Raw genomic sequence first — 24,173 nt, 5'->3', positions numbered from 1 at the left:
ATCTGCTCATATTGACAACTGCAGTTATGTGAAAGGAGAGTTGGTCAGTTCTGCAAGCAGCAAATATACAGGAGCAGCTCCACGGTATGTAAATTACGGGTTTTGGTGACCTTCAACGAGACGTCACTAACGCGACTGCTGGCTATCTCCTCTTTATAATTACATATTTTCACAGTTTTATATTTCATAAGCTTTATGGCAAACTGCCACTTTCTCAAGTTGAAAAATAAACATCAAATGTGTAGTTCATGGCACCGTTCAGACGTGATCAAAAAATTATTCTCCATTTAAGACCAAACAAAGTTTTCCAAAATAAAGTCCCATGGGGTCCACGGGCAGGGGCGGGACTCCGGCTCTCTGGGTATCAGATTAAATGCAGCTTCCTCTGGACCCACAACAGCCTTTATATAACTCTTTAAACATATGCAGTAGCGCGTCCCAAACACATTTTAACGTGTAAAACTGGTGAAGTTACCCTTTAATACGCCCTCAATCAAATGGCCTAAGGCCTCCTATCCCGCAGTGCTGCTTCTCTTCATCAAACCGTGCTGGTTCCGCCCCTGCAGGCCTCTGTCTGCCTGTGTCTGTGTCTGTCACCTAAAAAGCCACTAGATGGCATATTTAATGGGGTTACTGCCCAAAAACAGCACACACAGTGCACGTCAGGCAGACAGATGGCGCAATTGCTGCAGAGATGCTGACTTGTGCAATTCAGAAAATGATCTATTTTCTGAAAACAAACAGAGCAGGGGGCTCACCCTGTTAGCGCCCATTGATCAGTGCGCATACAGCTGCGCCTTGGGGCTGATGGAGGAGGCAGCGACGTGCTCGTCATGCAGAAAGTTCTCATGCCATTATGTTCAGCATGTCTTGTAGAAGATGTTGTTCAAATTGGTGGAAAATAATAATACTTTTTTTTAATTATTTTTTTTTAAATTGCTGCTTGCAGATTAATATCGTGCGGGTCAGACTGTTTTTGGAGATGTCGTGCTCAGATTGTTCAAATTTTGGCATGCCATGTCAGAGAGGCAGGAGGCTTCAGCAGTCAGGAAAAGGTGAAAAAAAACACACATGTATTCCTGACAGCCCATTGGTCCAAATTTTCCCTGTGCTGCCACAATACTGCACACACGTGACCTCCCTGTTTTCACCCAGTTAACGCATGTACTTAAAAGACAGGCCACTACCATTCACCAAACACAAGCACGATCAACACAGCATTCATGTCAGCGAGGTAAGATCGCTCCTGCGGGGACCATGGCGGCTGCCACGAGCAGCAACACATCCACGGCCACGCTGCAGATCAAGCACTCCAGTATCGAGCATACGCGGAAACGCATAGACCCGAGGAGGAGGCAAGCGGCTCTGTCTTTTCTCAGCAACATTTCTCTGGATGGGCGACCCGTGCAAGACGATGCAGACAATCAAAACGAAGACGATAACTCGCTCGAGGCTCGGACTAGACACAGCCTGGTTTCTCCGGAGCGCCTGGCGTACGGGGCGGCTGCTGCTGCTGCTGCTGGCGCCCCGGGAGGAGCTGCTGCTGCTGCGGCGGCGGCGGCGACCACCACGGCCGCCCAGGCGCTCGCTTTTGCAAACCAGGCTCTCCTCGCCAGCAGTCGGGCCAGCTTCGGGACGGGTCCCGCAGCTGCCCCGGTGGGTACAGACACGGACGGCGACGCTTTCATGCCCTCCACGTTCAGCTCGCCCTTCTCGGCGGTCCCAGCCTCGACTAGAGGGAGGCTGCAGACGTACACTCAGGGAATCCTTCCTGCCCCCTACTCCAGGCAAACCTCCCAGAACTACAGCCTGGAGGGCGGACAGATAGCCAACTCTGCCATAGAGCTGCAGAGATCAAGGTAACCGTGTGTGTGTGTGTGTGTGTGTGTGTGTGGGAACATGCTGTACAGTGTGGCTGGTGCAACTTTGATGTGAAAGGTTCAAGCGTGTGTGCAGGATGTGCACAGTCAGGTCATTAAACTGTACACTGATGTCATCATAGCAAGCAGGCAAGAACTCAAACATGCCACCACCATAAATCTAGTGTACTGCTACAAGATTTCATTTGTTATTAAATCATACTGTGTATATAGACACCGTCGAGCCAGATTATTGTTTAATTTGTTAGATTTTCCTGTATTAACAGGCCTCCTCAAGCATTTCACACACATTAAGTTAAAGGGGCACTTTTTAGTTTTGAGTATATGCAATATTAATGAGGTAATAACACAAACTCAGATATTTATTTTTTCAATATCTGAATACACAAGCTGTTCTCAGAGGGAAATAAGGTCCCCAGAACACTGTTTGAAGCTAGAAAGGTGGCAGGGTCCGCCACTAATAAACAAACAAACAAACAAAAACAGTATGAAATTGTGTTTTCCTCTTAAGGTCAGTTTGTTTACTCTGCTTATTCAGTCACAAAATCAAAGAGAGTTTGTTTTATTTAGTTTGTTAAGTCATAAATGAAGATGTTTCTCCTCAGGTTAATATTTCTTCTCCAAAACCACATAGCTCACCTTTTAGGGTGTAAAACATAATAAACAACTTCTAATGGGTTAAAGTTTAGTCATTATCTTGTCGCCTTCATGCTGATGGAAAGTCAGGTGAAGTTCCATTGTCTGCAAAACATTCCTGGAGCTTCACAAATCTTCAACGAGATCTTCACTGTAGTTGCTAAGCTAAAAACGTTAGCGAGCAGCCCGTCTGAAGTGGGTGCACAAGCTCGACCAAGTGCAGACTGTGTAAATAACATCTTTTATTTAAATCTATCTGGCATCTCAGGCCTTCTGGAGACGTGAATTCTGAACGGTATGGAGCCGTTTTCTGTTTTTGTTTACGTTTTAAAACGAGTCCCCATCTGCTTCACTTGTTCAGGAGAATCGTGCAAGTTTGCTGTGAAGCTCCAGAAATGTTTTGCGGACCACGAAACTTCACCTGACTTTCCATCGGCACGGAAGTAGATAATGACTGAACGTTCGTTTCTCAGTGAACTGTTCCTTTTTAAGTGTTTTGTTTTCTTTAACCACATGTATCAGCTGAATGAATGAACTCCAGGAACAGTGTTCTTGCAGTTTTTCTTTTTTTACAGTCAGCTGTTTTGTGATGGTACTTTCGGTTCTCAGCAGCCAGGACATAAACAGCAGGAGGACACAGTTCAGCTGTTTGTATGTTCACTCCACGCAGGTGGTTGTAGTCTCGTGACTCACTGGTCGGCACAGACAGGGGCAGATAGGTGCAGTATGATCACAGGTCCAGCAGCTGTGGAGCTGTAACCCAGTTTCCACAGAGAGAACACCTCATCAGCTCCTTTCTGTTTTCGTTCTAACTCACGCACATATGCTCTTTGTCAAATGTACTCCAATTATTTTTAGAGAATGTCATACCGAAGCCTGGCGCACACCTGCTGTCTCCTTCTCCTCTGTAAACATCCTGTAACTCTACACCCCTGTTCAGCTACATGTACAACAGGGGTTTGTTGCTGCTCCATGTGGACGTCTTCTTATTTGCCCTCTTTGTCCACTTCACGCTGGACGCACAGGGACAGTTTGGAGGGTCTCGCCGCGCAGCAGGACGGCTGTCAGTAACAGTCGTCTCATGGTCCTCTCACTGTCACAACCTGCTGTCAAATCCTCTCGCCTCTACTTTCCACTGAGAGCCCCTCTCTTACCCAAATCCTGTCCTCCCTCTGGTGCCTCTGCCAGACATCTCAGGAAGCGCTGCTCCATGGTGAAACACTCAATAGGCATTTAGTTCCCCTTCCTGACCTCGTGGAAATTGCTCTGCCAAACTAACTAACAGCTTCCGAATGTCTTAATCTGTGCTTTTTGGACAGTGAAAGAAGTGCATTTAAGAGGTTATAAAACTCTCAGGGCACCATTAATAATTGTGAAATGTGCTCATGTATTTTCAGAGAGGCATTTTTATAGTTTACTGACACTCAAAAAGTACAACACAACAGAAACATTCCTTCAAAATCAAGTTAATATTTGTTGACACCACAAAGTCCATTTAGTGGCTGTTGTGGAGTTTTAGATCATATCACACAATCTCCTTCAACACATGGTGGTCGCCCAGTTGTCTTGGAGTTGTAGATGTTTAATTTCCTATTTCCCCGAGCCCCTTAAAGACCTCCTGTTCATGTTGGCCTCAAAGTCGAGACTGGAAGTTCATTCTTGACCTTGGACACAGCAGTGGACAGAACAGTCTCACCCTATTGTGAGCCGTTGTGTGGCTTCAACTTTTGAGCCAACGTGGACGAGAGGTCCTTGAAGTGATCAGCAAATGTAAGATTAAAAACATCCTCAATCTGAAAATACTATTTGACCTTGTGGTAAGTAGAGGTGGGTGATCTGGATCTGTTTACAATACGTCACCCAAGGAAGAGCCTTGTGAAGTATTTCGTCCAATCAGCATAGCCACTAGTTGGCAACATCACTCTGTTGGTTTGTTCGTTTAACTTTGTTCGCTTTGACTTAAAATTGGTTTTGTGGAAATCTTCAAGATCGATCACGATCTAGACTCGTCGGATCGCCTAGCCCTAGTGGTAAGATTGTTATGTCAACTCCATCCATCCATTTTCTTGCGCTAGCGGTGGCAGCATGCTAAGCAGGGTATTCAAAATAGTCCCACTCCCCAGCAACACTTCGCAGCTCCTCCTGGGGGATCCCAAGGTGTTCCCAGGCCTGAGGTGATATGTTATCCCTCCACAAAGTTCTGGGTCTAGCCCTGGGTCTCCTCCCAGTTGGTCATGCCCGTAAAACCTCCAAAGGGAGGCGCCCATGAGACATCCTAATCAGATGTTCAGGCCAAAATTGACGAGACTATGATTAGAATCAATCTGTGTGCTCAAAATATTGTCTGCCAGCTTTTAGGACTTCATAGCTGTCAATATCTTTTGCTATTGACACATTTCAGTTGGTACCGAAAAAGCATTGAGGTTCACAGCCGCACTGTTGAATGTTTACAGCCACTCTGTTCCTCCGTCATACATTATGGAGTCGTTAAACCCCGACTGTACCCGACCTGCTTTTGGAATGTGCTTGGAGAACGTCCACGCAAAATGAATTCTAATGCTGAGAAGTAAGCAACCTGTTGATGGAGCGCGGCCATATTCCTCCGGCGCGCGGACAGACGAGCTCTCCGCACAGTGCCTGGTTTGTTTTCTGAGGGCAGCTGGTGGAAATGTGTCCAGAGGTCCCTGGCTGGGAGAGGCAGGATGCCCAGGCTTTCTGAGAAGCAGCCTGGCTCTCGGCTCTGTATTTTCTGTCCTCCACTTCCTCTCCCAGGGGCATCAGAGACACACTCTCCCCTCAGACTTTTTGGCCTTCAGTCCTGCTCCCATTCAGGAAGTCACGGAGCCTCTGATGTGCCGCCAAAATAGACTTTCTGAGGCCAAAGCTGCTTTACACCACATCCCCATCAGATTCTAATGCACTAAAATGATGAATGATTTCATATTCAGCTCTCCTTCCACTCCTCAGCCTTCATCCATCATGAATCAGCACGCCAAGAGCTGCGCTTTAAATATAGCATACCTATTACCATCTGGCCTTGTCTGCCTAAGGTGTAGAGCTATTTTCATTTCATCCCCTCCCCACTAAAACACAGGCAGGTTAAGTCTTCTCACGTCCTCTTTGTAGTTGTGTTCCCACACCAACCATTAGGCAGTGCAGAGTCATGTACTTTAGCATTTTAACAGGATTTTTTTTTAGCATGAGGCAGCAGAGGCTGTGGCTGGAAAACAAGCAGCACAAGCCATTATAATGGTCCTGTGGAGTTTTGTGCGATTGGGTCACATACTTGTGGTTATGAGGTTGATTGTTGTCCGCTGAGGTCATGGTTGGCATAATCGCAGGATTATATAAGAACGCTTCGTTTTCCTTCAGAGTCTCGATGTCTGAGCTGTCAACAAACACTCAGTGAAGCCCAGAAGATTTGTCGAGTGTAAGGCAGAGTAACAAGGGTCAGCATGTGTTTTTGTTTCATGCATGTACAAGCTGCACCCTGGAGTTAAATATCCACTTGTCAGCTTACAGTGCGATAATGTTTCTGTGTTCAACTTCCTTTTTGCAAATTTATTTTTCAAATCTGCTGATGCATCCCATTTGTGATTGAGGATCAGACAGGCTGAACTGCTCGAAGTGGATTTTTTTTTTTTTTTTCTGATTAATCACATTTCCCTTTGCCTGGGCTGTGTTTGTGTGAAGAAGCCCAGAACATTACATTTATTTCCACACAGCGACACTCCCACAAAATAGGAGACTATGTCCTGTGGCAGGCTGCCAACAGGGCGTACGTGTGAAACCTTGTAATCTCCACATCTAAATGGTCCACTTGAGTTTTATGGCTTGGTTGCATGGCACCACTGCGCAGGATTATCAATAGCTTTTTGGTACGTTTTCATTGCAAGAGGATGGTATTGTGTTTGCAATAGGTTTAGCTTAATGCTGCATGGGTTGCATTTATGAAACACGCTGAAACAGAATCACTTATGGCAACAATTGCAGACATTGTGTCAGAGACACTGAGTGATGCTTGTTGTTGCTCCTTTGCCACTGATATATAGCGTGACTTCTTTGAAGCTTCTCACTGGGCCTTGCTAATGTCCAACTGGGCAGAAACTGACTGTTCTAACCCCGGTTGTGAGAGCTGTGTCTGAGGTGAATGAGTGGCCTGGCCTGTGTTATTGTTTCCAGGATCCGCAGCGGCCTGGAAAACATCTTTTGCATTAAAAACACGTCCTGCTGCTGCTGTTCATCTACAGAGCACTGGATCAAAGTCCTCACAGTTCATTGATGTCCTCATCAACTGGAAACATGCCCTCTGGCCAAGTGGTGAATGATTTTTTTTTTTTGGAGAACAGTAACAATTCACACAAGATTAGGGCTTGAAAAATGACAAACTGTCACAGAGAATGCAGACAGATGTCTCTAATAAGAGGTTGTTTCTGTTTTGGCACGGATTGGGGAGACGGTGAGGCACTCTTTGCAAGTCTGTTTTAATACAGTACTCATGCCGATATAAATGTTGAATGTTATCGGTTGTAATCATTTTTCCTTTCCTTACTAAAGTGATTGCTTTCACTGCGAGAGATGGGCCAAAATCTACATTTTACTTTTGCTGCAAAATTTCAGCCAAAACTTTTATGAGGCTTCAGCAGCCTAACTTAATGCAATCAAGTGGTTTCGAAATCTAAAGTTACAAGCTGTTGAGTGTGAAATTCCATTTTTGTCTACTATCTCTCCACCACAATGCTGCATGGAAACACGGTTCAGAGTGACCCAAAGAGAAAATGCAGAGAAAATTTTGACAATACTCACTTGATCTGTCTAATACCCCTTTCACACTGGGAAAATAACCCACAAGCACCCACTAACATCTGACTTTTGTCTTTAGTGGGAAAGGGTACAATCAGCATTTATTCCAGGGTCAGATGACTCTGCAGTAGTAAAAAGCAGCTCCAAATCCGTAAATAGTTTTGCAAAAACTCAAATATAATTCAGTCTCTGCTGGATTTGAAAGTGACTGAACTACAAGACATAAAATCCAAAACAGCAAACCCATCACCTGGTAATGGTAATGGGAGTCAGTCGGCTAATTTTAGCTGATTAACCCGTGTTTAAACTACCCACACACTGACTTATTTTGATGTAAGTCAAGACTGCTGAAGCCTCATATATTAGCTTGAAGTTTACGGTGCATTTCTGCTCAGAACAAGAACTGTGGATTTCATCACTTTCTCTAATGCCTCTAAGAAGGGTTCACTTCAAGGCTAGGCTAGGCATGACGAGTGATTACAGCAAACAATAACTCTTTATGAATGTTAGAATGTGAGTACTATAACAAGATAGACTTGAAAAATCTGCATTTATTAACACAACACTGACATATTATCACCTTATAAAGCTGTTACGACAAAAGCAAACAGTTGCCTAATCTCTCCAGCCACTGGTTGAATATAAGTCCACTATTCACTCTCCTTTTAGCTCCGTTTTGTTCTCCACCACTCCTGAGAAGAAGCGTCTTGCTCTTTAGGTGCTAAATGCTCCGGCTAGATGCTAATTTTGTTTCTGCTGGTTCCTGCCTGGCTGGTAGTGCAAAGTGACTCATCTGGGATTTTTCCCTTTTTCAAAGCAGCTGCTTGCTGATTCCAGTCAGAGTGAACCGGGAGAGTAAAAATGTGGCCTGTAAAACCGAAACAAACTCTTAAGTGGAGGAGAACTGCAGTGTCAGATGTTGATTCTCTGTGAGTCCCTCACTTTGAGCAACACCTTTCACATGACACATAGTCATTAGAGTCAGCGTTTGTATAAAAATATTGATGGCAAACTGAAAAACCTCTTGTTTGTCTGCACCTTTAAGACGTGCCTTGAGATAGAAACTGTTAATTTGAGTCAGTTTTGGATTTAAGACTTAAACTAGGTAATTTTTTCTTTCTCATTAGCTTAAGATAGTCTTATGCTCCATGCTAATGTTCCTTCTCACCTCCAAATATATCAAAATACAGCCATGTGAGACCTTGAAAATGTTTTAATGGCCTAAACTCTTGGAAAAGCACCATTTGATATATATAAAGTATTTATAAGAATGACTTGATGCACCGTCAGAGAAAACAAGAAGCCTGTTGTCTCAGATCCTTATCCAGCTAATCCACTTTTCAGGGTTGTCTCTGGAGAAGAAGAATGATGCAAGAGCATAAATCACATGATCTCATTCGCCTGACCTTCAGGCAGAGGTTGCAGCCCTTCATTATAACCCCGAGCAGAAACGGCGATGATGTCAGCTTTTCTAATCATTTGGACTAAATCATGAACTGCTCATGCACTTCATCAGAGCTCGATGTTCTTCCCTCCACTTTATGATCGTTGGGGTCACTTTACACAGGAGGTTAGCCAGTATGATGGCCCTCGGATTCTTGTGCGCTTCAACAGTCTGACTCCTCATGTAAACACTCATCTCAGCCAGTATACAGTGTTCACTCAGCTTGCGTTGGTTTAAACTCTGGGAGAGTCATCTTTTGTTAATCTGTCCTCATGCTCTGTCGTTCATTAACCAGCCACTCTGCTTCACGCTCCTCTGTCTCTACCTTTGGCTGGGTCACTTCAGGTGTCATCAGTTTGTCTTGATGCTGCAAGGACACATTTTGAATTGTGTAAAGAAATACTAGAAGCTGATGTACAGTGTGTGAGCAGTCATTTGTTTACAGCCTTACTTGGCTGCAGGTTTGTTTAGTACTTGATGACAGATAGACCCTCAGTGAGAAGGTGTCATGTTTTTGTTATACGACCACTAATGTGTTAATTTCCACTACTATTAATGTGGCCACTTTGCAAGGCTGCCTATTGAGTTGGATTATGTCATTATTGTGGTGCTAAACATGCAACTCCAACCTAATTTTGGAACAGCTCCGGCATACTTAGCTATCGCATGTGGGTTTGTTTCTTAATCTGGCAGCCGACCATATAAAAGTGGGTCCAGCAGAATTAGCCTGTTGAGTGGTGCAGCTACTAAAGTGTGTGAAATAAAGGCCATCTGTGACAAAATGTGTTACACAAAGTGCTCGCCGAGCCAGCTTGTTATCCTCTTAGCAGCTCTGATCCTGGAAAATTCTCTGTGATCTAAGCAAGACTGAGGAGTGATCATTGACCACACTGACACACAGTGTTGTCGTTGGACGGTCATAACTCGACCGTCCGAGACTTGTTTTCGTAAATTAACCACAGAGCGTACAAAAACGGTGATAATTTTACAGCATTGTTTGACCTTCGGTCCAAGGCCTTCAGCGACCACACACATTGTGTTTAAGGGCTCAGCCTTGATGCTTTTTCGCTGCCAGAAGTTCATGGGTTCAAGCAGGGTTCATACGAAGTCTTGAAAGTTTGGAAAATGCTTAATTTTAACCGTTACATTTTCAAGTTTAGGAATATATTGTATTTGAATACAGTCCAACGACCGAATTACCTTGATACTATCGAGTATCGATAACAAATTTCAATATCTAAGGAATTAATCTCGTCAGCTACAGTGAGCCAATAAGCACGCAGCATGCTTGTAGTGTCGAGATCTAATAGTGCTGGTGACTGGCTATCTGAAGGCATGTGGGAAAAACACTAAGTTACAACCAGAGATGGGTAATTACACTTTTGTTAAAATGTAATTCATAAAATTGAGTGGATTAGCCGAGCTGACTTTGATTTATTGTTGTGCCTTTTAATCAGATTGCTTTGCAGGGCATGTTTCTGGCCAAAAAGAAAAGTGATCATGAAAAGGATTATTATTATAGTAGATACAGTAGTTAGTTCTCCTTAAAAGCAGTTTTGCAGAACGACAGTTGCTCCTGTGTTCGTTGTGATGATGTTGCTTCATATCCCCTAACTTTTAACTTCCCCTCTTGTCTGCCCTCCCAGACGAAGACTCATCTCTCAGCGCTCTTCGCTTGAAACGCTAGAGGACATTGAGGAGAATGCTCCTCTACGCAGGTAGTAAACTGCCCGGATGTACCCCATCACACTGTCTACTACTACTGTATTAGTTGTCCCAGCTCAATGTAATGTATCCCAGTGACACAGTTTCTCTGTCTTTTTTTGAGGTACTGATGTTTTGTGTTTTGTTTTTACATTTCAGATGCCGAACCCTATCGGGTTCACCCCGACCAAAGAGCTTCAAGAAGATCCACTTCATAAAGAACATGAGGCAACATGATATGCGCAATGGAAGGTATGAAGGCAAACAGCAGCGTCCCTTAGTCAATACAAGTCCTCAGTGGATTATGGCAGGCTGCCCCAGTCAATGAACTGCAGTTAGGATGTTTCTCACCTTACAGGCCACATCGTAGGCGAGCAGGCCCGGCCCACACACTGCATGACATTGTCACTTCTAAATGAAACGTAACTGATTGAGAATCATCAAGTTTGATCACTGTTACATTTATTTTAGGAATCACACCCTGACATCACTACTAAAAGCTAAATCACATTGTGTCACAGTTCACACAAGCATGCATTCAACACACACATCCCTCAATATTACACAGGTTTTGGCACAGCGGTGTTAATGTAGATGCTTTATTGGCTGTGCAGAGTGTAAACAAAAGGAAAGACGGTTGTTTATTCAAGGCCAGCAGACCTAGGAAGTGTTTGAGTCACACTGCTCTCGGGAGTTTCATTATTATCAATGTCACATTCTTTGGATGTGAAATCTAATTAAATTAGCCCTTTTGTTACGCAGAGTCTTGTTTTCCGATGCTTTCTGAGAAAACACATTCTCAGTTTAATTGTTTTTATAAAGCGTAGATGTATTTGTTGATCCTCAGGCTGTTGCATCTTGTGTAAGTTAGTGCGGATTCTCTTTGTTTTATGCGTTTAGTTAGATGAAGTCACCTGATGGGTAAAGTTGTTTTTCCTCATATCCACACCCATGACTCGCGTTTTGTTTATATCTTAATGGCCACTTTGGCCGAGTAGTAAGATTCACCACGTGTCTGAGAGCTGCAGCTATTAAAAGCAGTAAATTCGAGGTTGTTGTAGTGTGACTTCACTCAGGGCCGTTCTGCTCTGTGTGCTGATGACGTCTGGTCACTGGGAAACATCTCTGATTAGATACTGTATGCATGTTTACACGAGTACAAGGCATTTTAGGTTAAAAATAGCGTATGTTTACTTGCAAAAACAAAAATGCATCATTGTTTCCCTCCCAAACCACTGACTACATACAAAACAACACATACTCACACTGACGTTTCAGCTCATTCTCTTCATTCTTATTTTTACTCTCCAACTTTAACCTGTGGATCTTATCAGATAGACATTGATTAGCTTGTTTTTACCATTTTTTGTTTTTATAGGATAGTCCTTATCAGTGGCAGAAGATCCTTCTATAGTGTATTTTCTGTCCTGCCCTATCGAGATTGTAGCCAAGCAGGGTATGTATCCTACAGCATGCCGAACCTTGTAACTTCCTCCAGCCTGTGCTCCCTCTTTCCCTTTGTTTTCTCATCCCTCTTTTTTCTGTGGATGTATTCTCCCTTTGACTGGTGCATACATTGCTAAGGGTTGGTTTTGGTGGATGCATTTTTACCATTAAGTTGGGCTGAAACGGGCTTCAAAGTCTTAATTTTGTATATATCTAGACTACATTGTAGCCCAATGCTTGTTGCTTGTATTGCTTTCCCCGTAATGGCTCTGGTGGCTTTTGGGCACTCAACCTTTTTTTTTGTTCAAGTCAACTCATTTTTGTTTGTTGCAACTGTCGCTGGCTTTGCTGTTTAGCATTTAAGATTCACCTCTCCCTGGGGTCCTGCTCTTCTTGGGCCCTGTTCACATTTGGTATCAACATGCGTCCTGAGTGGTCCGATCACAAGTGGACGGCTCAGACCACATTCAGAGGTGGTCTGGGCTGTAAGTGACCACATTCTTTCAGCAGTGTGTACAGACATGTGTCCTGGGCAACATTAAAGGACCGCCTACTCGACTGACGTCCTCTGTGAAACAACAAGAACAAGCCACAAAAACAGTCAGAATGGATTACACGCCGTCTGAATTCCATGTAGTTCACTGTAAATCATGTGTTTGTGCTCTCTTAGCATGCCAATGTTTGCAGCAGATGTCTGTGGACGCACCGTCTGTTTTTAACTAACCATTGAACCAGTAACCGCAAATTCCCAGACTCCCTTAACAAATCACATCATTTTAAGAGTTGTTGTGTAGAAACTTAACAAACTTTGCGAAACATTAACGGCAAATTCTAAATGATTCCAGTCTTTGTGTAAATTCGGCATTGATGTCAAAACATTCAGTTGTTTCTCTCCCTGTATAAAGTGTTAGTTTCGCTGTTTTCTGTGTCGAAGTGCGTCCTGTTTGGCTCTGTGCCTGAAGTGCACCTCACCTCTTAATTTTCCCATATACACAGAATTTATTTAGGAATACAACATTTTATTGTTACATTTTACAACTACAGTAAACAATAACCAATAAAGGATACTTCTTTGTCACCTGCGAGCAAAGTCCCCAGACTCCCTTTAAAAAATGCTAAATTTTGAGACATGTTGCGTTGTGAAATGCTGTCAACAACACATTCATTACTATATGGGCCTTCTTGTTAATTCAGCAATTACTATACATTAAGATATTTCTTCCTTTTTGTAAAAAATGCCGTATTAGTTTGTTCCAGCGATGTAGGTCTATATTTGCATCGAGGGATTGACAGGCTCAAAACTGTCAACTTCTGATCGGATCACTCAGAGCGGATGGTAAAACCAAATGTGAACAGCCTAATAAAAAATATTTATTTTCATGTGTTGACTTTGGTCTAATTCTCCACAATGCTGGCAGACTTGAGTTTCTGTTGACAGTTTGTAATTAACCATTTTTGTTTATTCTTCACGCAAAGTTCTATGTAATGAAAACCCACCTGATAGCTCTGGTCCGGCCTCGGTTGTGACGCCCCCCAGTCACATGAAACGGCGTGTTTTGGAGGAAGTGAAAGAGAAAGGAACAGATAAACACCCGAGAACACAATGCGCAGAAAGAAAAGCTTCACGCCGGGGCTCGGTGAAGAGCATAAAAGGCCCAATCAGTTTGTGGAATTTCCTAAGCCAGCCGATCAGTGCAAGGTCAAGGGTTAATAAACCCCCCAGGGTGATCCAATATGCACATTTGGCCGCTCATTGCTGCTAATTGACAGCTCACAGTTAGACTTCTGCCGGCTCAGTCAAAGTGTTGTAACTGCAAAACAACATTTTAATAGACGGCTGGGCCCAAATGTCTGATTGCATGTATTAATTCCCCTCTTTCTTCTGTCTATCTGTCTTTACTGCCCCATGAACGAAAAGTGCCAAATTTTACGCAGCATGGTTTGGTCTCAAATGGGGACGGTTCCCCTACAGTTAATACAGCAAATGCTTAAATTTAAAGGAATGGTTTTACATTTATTTGAATTTGTGCCAGAATCACATCCAAACCACGCCTGTGGCTGCCAGTTTTTTCTCAAATTGGCTCGACACCTGTGTGTTCAGCCACAAGCGCGTAGATCGAAGCATGGCTGGCTGTTTTCCCCTGGTTTCAGTCTTCATGCTAAGCTAAGCTAAGCTAAGCTAGCAGGCTGCTGGCTCCAGCTTCATATTTAGCATACTGAAATGAGAATGTTATAAATTGTCTCACCCAGCCGCGTTTTCAGAAATGCGAAACCATTCCAAACACAAACTATGCGGACTAAAACTAAATTGGACGTGTTTATGGGGCGTCACTGTCTCGTGACAGCTAGATGGTTGTGGGTTCAAACCCCTCTACGGTCGACGGTCGCTCTTCTGTGTGGACTTTGCATGTTCTGCCTGTGTTGGCATGGGTTCCTCTATATACTCCAGTTTCTCTGACCCTAAAACACATGCATGTTAGGTACTGCTACTGGCATTAGAGTGTAGCTGAAGTTGGCTCGCAGGGTGACAAAGTTAGAGGGGTCAAATGCAAAGGACAAATTTCCTCACAGGGATTAATAAAGTATAATTTAGTGATCGTAGGGGAATATAGTCCTAAAGCCAGCCAACCCAGCTCCAAACTGTTTATATGGGCCATAAAATATTTGGTAGACTCCTTTAGTTAATATTGCTTTGCCTGATTCTGGGTTTAGAAACATTTAGCAGGGCATGATGAGCACTTTGCACAGATTATAACACTACTAACGCACAGATGTTTGAAGCCAGTGATTACTATTCATGCATGTTACTAAGCAATGTCAGCTTTTCTTTGGATTTCCTTCCATTGCTCCTCATTATCCTCAGCAAACTGAAGCACGACAGTTTATTTTCTGGATGGCTTCATAGAAAAGCTCTCTTCCCTAGAAAGCTTTTCCCGTGTCTTATGTTTCCTACCCTTTTTATTTGATCTCCGCTGGTCTGTGAGATGTCTGCTGCCAGGGGATCTCCATGTCTATGATGCATCTGTCAACACTGTGTCTTGACGTGCCTGTTTGCCAGATAACACTGTTTTCATTATAACAGATTTGCCCAACTTGTCATCAAAACACCAGGAGAGTCATGTGAGGGCCCGCTGTGTAATTTCTTCAATTTATCTGGTCAACACTTCAGATAGAAAGCAAGACGGGGAAAGGGAGGGGTAGAAAAACAAGACGGGGTTACGATTTAATGTCTGCTATCTGCTGAAATCTCAGGTTTTAGTTTGGAAATGTGAAGCCTGTGCTTCAGCAGTTTCATTTTAAGCCACCTTAAAATCTTAAATTACTGGAAAGAATCAGAATTTTCCACTTGCCATTAGCTCTTTGGTATCAGTTATTCAGTTTGGCAGAGTGTGAATAAAATAGACTGGAGGCATGTAATCTTCTATGTCAGCGCACACACCCATTAGCATGTACTGCCAGTGACCTAAAAAATCAAGTGAAGGTAAGTCATAGCAGGAATATCTTTATTTAAATCAGTATATTTTCATGTTAAGTGCCCTGTTGTGGTTTTATCCTCATATCCAAACAGTATAAAGTGACCTAATGGCCACATGGTTTTACATTTTTGTACGTGTTCACCTCAGTCTACAATACGTCCACAGCAGCAGACATTAAATACAGAAATATCTGGCCGATACATAATGTGTCCAGTCGAGAGCTCTCCCCTGTTTGCTCCACTGACACACTTTAGTCGCCAGTCGTCTGTTTTCTGCTTCAACATTTGACCTCGTGCAAATCTCCCACAGCAGTCAGACATTTCAGGCATTGGTGAGGCAGCAGCCGAGCACGGAGAGAACGAAACCGTACTCTTCCTCCGTCCCTCCTCCCAGGGGTGCTCTTTATTTCCGATTGCCCCGAGATGCACCCAAAGACACAGGCAATTACAGAAACATGGCCGGCTGATGAGCTCAGATCGGTACAGGGGGATATCTCTGAGGTAGAGATGAAGAGGTGAGCTAGAACAGGCCTCAGCGAGAAAGGCAACAGAAAAGGGTGCAGGAGTTGTGAGGTGGTTTTCACGGTGAAAGATCTAAATTTAGGTCTTGTGCTCATTAGGGATGTAAAGCTGGAAGGAGGGCGTCAGCGGCACCCGTCAGGAGGCGTCAGCGCCAAGGAGATGGTGATTGGGCTGGAGGGAGTGGAGCTGGGAGCGGATGGAAAGGTGAGAAGCCGGCAGACACATCATCTCATCGTTATTGGTAACAGCGAGAATATAAAACAATATACTAAAATATATTATAATATTAAAAAAATAATAATATTGGAACAGTGTATAATAAAACTTGTTTTTAGTGAGTAAAATGAGATGTTATTGTAATGATATGTGAGTATATATATATTAGTTTGGGTACAAGAGTCTTAATTTACTCACATTCAGAAGTTGAGAGACCCTTTAAATGAATTCTATTTAAGAAGAGTCAGTTTCCTAGTTTTCAAATGCTAAACACTTTTAGCATTTTGATATGTCATAGCAGGAAAAACCCAAGTGTAACTAAAAATATTATTAATAACTGCATTTAAATAAGGCAAGTCAGCTCCAGACTCCTGTTATTGTGCATGCTGGCCCATTTGTTTGATATACTGGGACACTTAATGAAACTGAGCCATCGCTAATGTTTATTGGTACCACCTGTGCTTTTCCTGCCTCGACAAACGGCTGCTGTGAAAAGGCTCCATTAATCTAACGGCTGTTATATAAGAGCACTTTTTTAATGCCTTTGTAAAGCAGACATTAAACAACACCTGTGTCTGCAGACTGTGTCCTACACCCAGTTCCTGTATCCCACTAATGTGCTCGGGGGCCGAAGAAACACCATCGACTCCACCTCATCCTTCTCTCAGTCTCGCAACGCCAGCCATAGAAGCCTCAGTTTGGGCCGAGCCAACAGCAACCAGAGCAGCTTAGACACAGGTTAGTCGACTGCCAACAAATACTGTTCTTATTCATAACGAACTTTGTGTTTTTTTTGCCATTATCCCGTGTGTTGTTTATCTGAAAAGATGTTGTGCGAATTCTTACTCGGCCTTTGTTGTTGTGTCCGTGCTCATGGCAGGGAACGACTTGGGGGACTTTCGCGAGTACGACCCAAATCTGCTGGATGACCCGCAGTGGCCCTGTGGAAAACACAAGAGAGTCCTCATCTTCCCCTCCTACATGGTAAGAAAGTACTCCAGCTGCGTCGTACACATCATCACCGCCGCTGACAACAACAAGCACCACCGCAACTGCAGCCTCGTCCTCATGAGAGCAGAATGGAAAAGTTGTTTTCGTGCAGGTCATGATTCGCTGAAACAGATCCACCTCTGTTTTGACATAATTGGTTGTGATGTGATGTCCTCCAATAAATCTCCCTGTTTTTTTTTTCCAGTGGTTATTTTTGTCATTGTGGACCTTTTGTGCTCAGTTTTCCCACCACAGCCAAAAACAATAACACACTGGAAAGATTTGTCGAGATCTGCCCTGACAGTTTCTTTCTAAAGAAGATCCTCCCTCCTCCTCTTCTATCAGCTGTTTTTGAAAAAGGAGCCAGGAGGATGTTTCAGTCAGTTTTTAATCAGCAAGGTCACTGGCCGAGACTCTCTCCCACCTTCTGGGACGTGAATGAATACGCATACTTTGTAGTAGAGAGCAGCTATTAAACAGCCACTTCGCCAGAGAGCTACAGTCAGTGTAGTGTTTGTGTCTCGGCTCTAATCACACTTGCACTTTTCCGGAAAAGAACGGATGTTTTATCGCGGTTGGAAAAAGAAAAACAAACCTGACCAGACTCCCACCTCATTCTTCCCTCGGCTCTGTTTTTGTTACGGAGACTGGCAGAATACACAACAAGGACTGACATAGTTGAAATGTTCAGTCAAGGCCAGGTTATGTGCTTTCTTTTTTTTTTTTTTGTCTTCCTCCGATTACAAAACCCAGCGTCTCATAACAATGGCTATTGTGTTTACTACAGGAATGGAACCAGTAAATTCTCAGCATTTCACTGGGTGAACAAGGGGCTGCTCAGAGGACACGACTCTGACTGAACTTTCATGTTAAGTTTGGGATAAATTTAGCTTTTTTACACTCTGCACGCGAGTGAGGACGCTCGTATGACCTAGAATATAAAATATGAAGCAAGTAAACCCCATGTTAGCATTTTAAATCCAGTTTTATAAAAAAATCATGTTTAGTTATGTTCATTTCTCGCGGCTACGACCATCGATAAGCATTCGTTCTGCTTCACGGTTTATGATCAGTAGCGGGGCGTTCAGAGTGGATGGCATTATTCACACTCCATGCGTGGCCGTACATGCATAGTGAAAGTCGTCCTTTTATTAGCACCACTGCATAGCGTGTCCTTACTTAGCTCAAAAAAACACTGTGTTCACCACAGTAGAGCAGAGACTGATGATTCTTTTTATTGTCAATTAATCTGTTGTGAAATGTCAGAAAGTATTGAAAAAAGCCTTTTCAGTATTTTCCTGAATGCCTTTGTCTTGAAAAAGCTCTGAAAACAGTGCAAAGCCCAAACATATATAATTTACTGCCATATGTCGTGATTCATCGACTAATCATATAAGCTCTGTACCAGAGTCATTGCTCAGATCTGGGAACACGGCGACAATGCTACAGCAAAGTCTGAATGACAAAAAAATTAAACTACACAAACAGTTTGTAATCAATCCGTCACTTGAATAATAAACAAATGTAATCTTGATGATAATTAGTTATTTTTGTGCTGTTTCACTTTCAGTGAAGTTTGGACTTAGACGACAACACGAGCAAAAGAACAGTTGCATCTAATTTCAGTACCACTGAATGTGTATGTGTGACCTAGGCTGAGAACAAAAAAAAAAAAGTGTAATGTGTTTGTTTTGATGTGGCATTGTGTGTGTGCGTATGTGTGAGGGCGACAATAGAGAGAAAATTAAGTAAAGCGGGGTGAAAGGAGCAGGAAGAGAAACTACAAATACACCAAGCCAAAGAAAGTAGCTTTGATATCGTGGCTAAAGTGTTGGAGGTCAAACTGAAAATGAGTGCAGCCAAAATGTTGGTAATAATCCTGCAAGCACAGCTACGGAAAGCAGGAAAGGTCAAAGTTGAACCAAAGTGTAGGTTTGTAGCCCGTGTATGATCGTCTGACTGCTCGCGTTTCTTGTCTTGTCTGACTTCTTCTTTTGTGCTAGGAGTGCTAGGAATGAGAGAAGCCTTTTTTTCTTCAGGGATATTATTCTAAGCCCAAACTCTCAGCCTCTCATTACTGTCTCAAAGTGATTCACCCTCCTGGTACTCAAAACATGTTATAACAGGCAACAAGTTTAATTGAAGCCTGATGAAGGCACGGAAAACGTGTTCTTATCATCAACAAACCCTGTGAAAACACCAAAACCGACAATGTGATGGTCCATCTCTCAATATTTGTCAATATTCAGACTCTGTGTGTGGCCGTCAAGAAACTATTTTCACACTAGACAAAGTATCTTCTAACAAGCACTAACATCTGGCTTCTGTCATCATTGGGAAAGGATACAATCGTCATCCTTTTCTGAGGTCTAATGGCTCTGCAGTAGTTACGGGTATTTATTAGCTCCAGCTTCGATCGGCAAGCATGGACACGTGGGTGGACACGCTAATTTTCACCCCTTTTCCGGCACGATGCTTAAACGCATCTTTTAAGTTCCAGACGTTTGTGCGTAAATACTGTACTATTTATCCACATTCTGCGCTGCGTTTGAAAGAGAGGCTGAAGTAAAGGAAATAAAAAAGTATCTACTGTAACATACACGTTCGTTAGGTTAAATGCGACACTGAAACGAAAACAGAAAGGCAAACTAGTGGCAAAGGGATACTAGCCTGTTCTTAGCGGGTTTACCTGCATTTGAAAAACCTAGATATAGCTAAGTTACAGTAGCAAATAGTGAATTTGTCAGGGACTATTTTCAAACTACAGCGCCCCGACGAGTCAGACCATCCACGGCACAGAAGAAACAGTGTGTTACTCGGACAAATCCATTGTTGCTTCTGGACTTTTTCAAAAATGTAGAATATCCCCGGATTCATCCTTTAAGTGGTTTGGGTAACGCCAGCCTTCTGTTAAGCCTCATTGTGAGACTGTGGAATCCAACACTAGTGTGTGAGGATCCAGTCGCCTTGCTCAGTGCTGAAAGTGTGGTCACTTTGACACCACCTCTGGTTTCTCTTTTCAGACCACGGTCATTGAATACGTTAAACCCTCTGACCTCAAAAAGGACATGAACGAAACCTTCAAGGAGAAATTCCCCCACATAAGGCTGACGCTCAGCAAGATAAGGAGGTAAGGAGGTGTCACATGAAGCAAGTTTCCTTCACAACAGATGACATAACACGTGGCTCACCTGTTTTATTTGGCTTTGTCTTTATTTCCCCCCCTTCCTCATTCTCTGCTTTCTCACCTCCCCGCAGCTTGAAAAGGGAGATAAGGAAGTTAGCCCAGGATGAATGTGGCTACGAGGAACCGACCGTGGCCATGGCTTTCGTCTACTTTGAAAAACTCGTTCTTCAAGGCAAACTAAACAAGCAGAATCGTAAACTCTGTGCCGGAGCTTGTGTCCTTCTGGCGGCCAAGATTGGCGGCGATCTCAAGAAACACGAGGTCAAGCTCCTGATCGACGTAAGTTTCCTCATTCGCACCTCTGAAAATCACAACTTTGTGCCTCGATCGCACTTGGACGATGACTTGTGTCCGCTCACGGCACCAGATTAAAGAGTTGGTTCAGCCAAATCAAACGTAGTGAGAATCAAACATAGTATCTGGATTATTGTCATAACAGGACATTGTTTATGGAAATCATTTTTTATTTATCAAATAATAAATAAATCAGAACATGACTAGATAAAATCAATACTGTTTGCATGACAAGGTATCAACTACCAGGACTGAGTAAAAAAATGTGGTTTGACTAGGTGTGCCTGTTCAGTAATGAGTAGTAACGTACCCGTAGACGAGACACAGTGAAGCTGGAATGTACAAGAAAAGCGAAAATAGAAAGGAAAGAGTATTTAATTCACCGTCTGAGCTAAATAAGGCTGTAAGAGAAATAAGTGTTGACCTTTCATGACCTTCAACATCCTTGAAGCAGATATTGAGAGTCGGATCTAATATGTCCCTAAAAACAGGACCTGGTGTTGCATTCAAGTGGTTTCCAGATCCCATATATGGCAGGCTGCAAGTTTCTTCCCAGATACTCAAATGGTCTGGAACCCAAACAACCTGATAGCACGACCGTCATAATTGGCGAACAGATTCATACCCTTAAATGGGAATCTAGTGAATTTGTATTTGTCTTTCATAGATCTGGGGTTTGGCCAGATTTTCAACGGCGTGTTAAAGGGCGGGTGAGCGATTTTGGAGAAAGATAGTTAATTGTCTGGTCTCGTCCCCAGATCAATGCCTCGGCCTGCTCAGTCGTCCTCCTTGAGCCACACTCTTCACATATGTTTTATATAATTTCCTTGTATCAGATACTCTTGTATTGACGCTCTGTTCTGTACATGAGACATCTATTGCATGGGAGAGGGATCCCTCCTCTGTGGCTCTTCCTGAGGTTTCTCAGTTTTTCCGCACTCCAATCGAGGGTCTAAGGACAGAGGATGTCGCTCGCTGTACAGATTGTAAAGGCCACTGAGGCGATGTGATTGTTATTTTGGGACGTGTAAATAAATTTGATTTGATTGGTTTGAACCCCAAAAACACGGGCTCATAAAATTCCCACATTGCAGCTCTATATTGTCTTTTCTTGCCTCCTCTCTGCCAAGTAAATGTCCATTTTTCAGACATTATGAAGGTTATATTGAATTTAGAAATCTTTTTCACAGAGTAGTACTTCCTATGGTTAAAATCGGTTGAGTGTCCCTTCAATGAAGGCTTTTAGCGTGGCAAATTAAAGGCATACTATGCAGGATTTGTGGTTGGTGTTTGTAAATACATCATTCAATGGTGCAGTAAGCACGTCTGGGGAAAGATAGTTGTTTGTTGAGTTTCATTCCCAAGTCATCAAATACATATGAATAAAATAAATAAATTAAAGAAAAAAACAACATAACAATCAACCATTTAAAAAAAAAAGTTATGCATGTGCTGTTTAATCTTTGATTATTTTCTTCTGGCAGAAACTGGAAGAGAGGTTCAGAGTGAACCGCAGAGAGCTGATAGCCTTCGAGTTCCCCGTCCTGGTGGCGTTGGAGTTCAACCTGCACCTGCCAGAACATGAGATCATGCCCCACTACAGACGCCTGCTGCAGACCTCCTAGCATTAGTGACCCATCAGGAGGACGAGCGCCAGGCTCTCCTCCTGATCCTCCGCCTCCCACGATATCCATCCTCTCTCCTCGTCCCCCATCTGAATGCTCTAAGGTACCGCTCGGCTGTCAGTCAGCTGCAGCAGCTCATCACTACCGACAACAAGCTCCTTCCCTCAAAGACCTGAAATCAGCCAAAGGGACACAGATTTCTAAAACTTTCCTTCATCGTTTGACTTCTACATTCATCATCATCATCATCACTACACAGACTTCTGAAAGAAAGGGTTCAACCGTCTGCAAACCAGTTGTTTTTCTAGTTTGCATGTTTTCACACGTCTTCATCTTTACTTTGTATATTTTTAGAGCTCTCTTGTTGATTAAGAGAGCTTTGGATCTGATGGTGAACTTTTTTTCTCAGTTAAAGCAACCGACGATTGTAACATTTTTATCATCTCTTTTCATTAATCTCCCTTCTTGTAAACTTCGGTATGATTGGTTGCCTCCTGACCTGCATAAAAATTTAAACAAAAGCCTTTTAAGCGGCTGGTTTTGGCTCGACTTCAGTTCCCCGGAGTGACTCATCTTTTTGCAAGTCATCGTCCTCGAAGTGCACTTTTTGAATATTGTGAGACATTATGGGGGGGAAGGGGGGCATTTTTTTTCATACTTTTAATGAGCTTGGGAACTAACCCCTGAAAAATAAGCTGTGTTCATAAGCACCACACACAAGTCATTTGAATGGACCTTTTGAATTGTTTTTCTCTCTACCAGTTTTCTAGCCAGAACTATCCGCATGTATAGTATTGATTTGTTTGTACACAGGTACTTGCAGACAAGATGGGACTTCCTATTTTCACTGAAGTATTCCATTCATTTTCTACCAGTCAAATGCTTGCCATGGACTCACGGAGACCAGACCCACTTTTATCAGTGTCGAATTTCCCGTGCTCTATGTTAGAGTGTATTGCTAGCACATTTAAAGTGCTATAATGAGGTCAGGAAGGTCATTTTGAACTATCTTGAGTGCAAAAATGCCATTAAGCAGTGATCAGGATAAGCAGCGGAGTGGCAGCAGGGTGCCCTGGTGTCACCTGGAGGATGACGTGGGCTCAGACCCTGTGTCAGTAAGTGTCCTTGAGCAAGAGTCTTTACAGGCTTCAGAGACACTTCTGTTTAGCTGACCTGACCTCTGACCTCTCTGAGGAGGAGAAAACCTAAATGAGATCCCGACAGTTATCGGTCACGGATCAAAATGTTGCATATGACTTGAATCAGCATTTATTGATTTTAGATTGAGATGTTTTAAACAAAAAAAAAGAAAAAAAAAAAGCTTTAGCGATGTGATCAATTTAAAAAGTATTATTTCATTTATTCGGCATGTTTCTCAAATTGATTTTCTTTTTTCTTTTCCTTGAAATTGTCTCACACAATACCGCAAAGTATTGTGAGGCCATCGAATCAGGAACGTACAGTTTGGCCCCACTTGAAAAAAAAAATGGTATTAGATACTTGCTCAAAGTATTGATGTTATCCGAGTGGAAATGATCACATCAGTAAACCAAATTGTAATGAGGAAAACACGGATTATGCTGATTTAAGGTGGAAAAGATCACTGAGCTTATTTCTGTTTGCAAGCCCAAAGATTTCACGCTAAGATGCACACTAAGTACTCTGTGAGGAAAGACTCATGGGCGACACTTATTCCCTGTGTATGTTTGTAAATAAATTGCTTTGCTTGTTCAATCAAAAAAAGACTCTGACATGTTTTTTTTTTACTTCTCCTGAATCTAGCGTGTATTGAGTGAACAGATACCAACCGACGGTTCTTGAAATTTCTGGGAAACCCTTAAAGTGGGCCCCATGCAATGGTCATACACAAATCTGTGGGTGACGTCGCTGTGGGTATACACTTGAACTTCACACACAAATCTTAAGTACTTTTTTTTATAACATTAAAGAG

The 24,173-nt window shown here is 42.9% G+C and overlaps 1 protein-coding gene across 2 annotated transcripts; it reads left to right on the top strand.

Moving 5' to 3' along the window:
* Nucleotides 1–1,176: 1,176 nt before the first annotated feature.
* Nucleotides 1,177–23,965, top strand: cables1 (Cdk5 and Abl enzyme substrate 1). 2 transcript variants are annotated; one of them, XM_073490763.1, is made up of 10 exons: nucleotides 1,177–1,859; nucleotides 10,410–10,481; nucleotides 10,627–10,719; nucleotides 11,846–11,923; nucleotides 16,009–16,114; nucleotides 16,708–16,864; nucleotides 17,007–17,110; nucleotides 20,140–20,246; nucleotides 20,375–20,582; nucleotides 22,082–23,515. In XM_073490763.1, the coding sequence occupies exons 1-10, from the start codon at nucleotides 1,258–1,260 to the stop codon at nucleotides 22,220–22,222; spliced, it is 1,668 nt and encodes a 555-aa protein (XP_073346864.1). In that variant the 5' UTR covers nucleotides 1,177–1,257; the 3' UTR covers nucleotides 22,223–23,515. The 2 variants fall into 2 exon arrangements, with proteins under 2 accessions (XP_073346864.1, XP_073346865.1); XM_073490764.1 differs by lacking the exon at nucleotides 11,846–11,923 and having other exon boundaries at nucleotides 22,082–23,965.
* The last annotated feature ends 208 nt before the right edge of the window (nucleotides 23,966–24,173 follow it).

The sequence above is a fragment of the Pagrus major genome, chromosome 21 (genome assembly GCF_040436345.1).
Source record: "Pagrus major chromosome 21, Pma_NU_1.0".
Taxonomy (NCBI): domain Eukaryota; kingdom Metazoa; phylum Chordata; class Actinopteri; order Spariformes; family Sparidae; genus Pagrus; species Pagrus major.
This window is presented reverse-complemented; position numbering and strand designations above follow the sequence as displayed.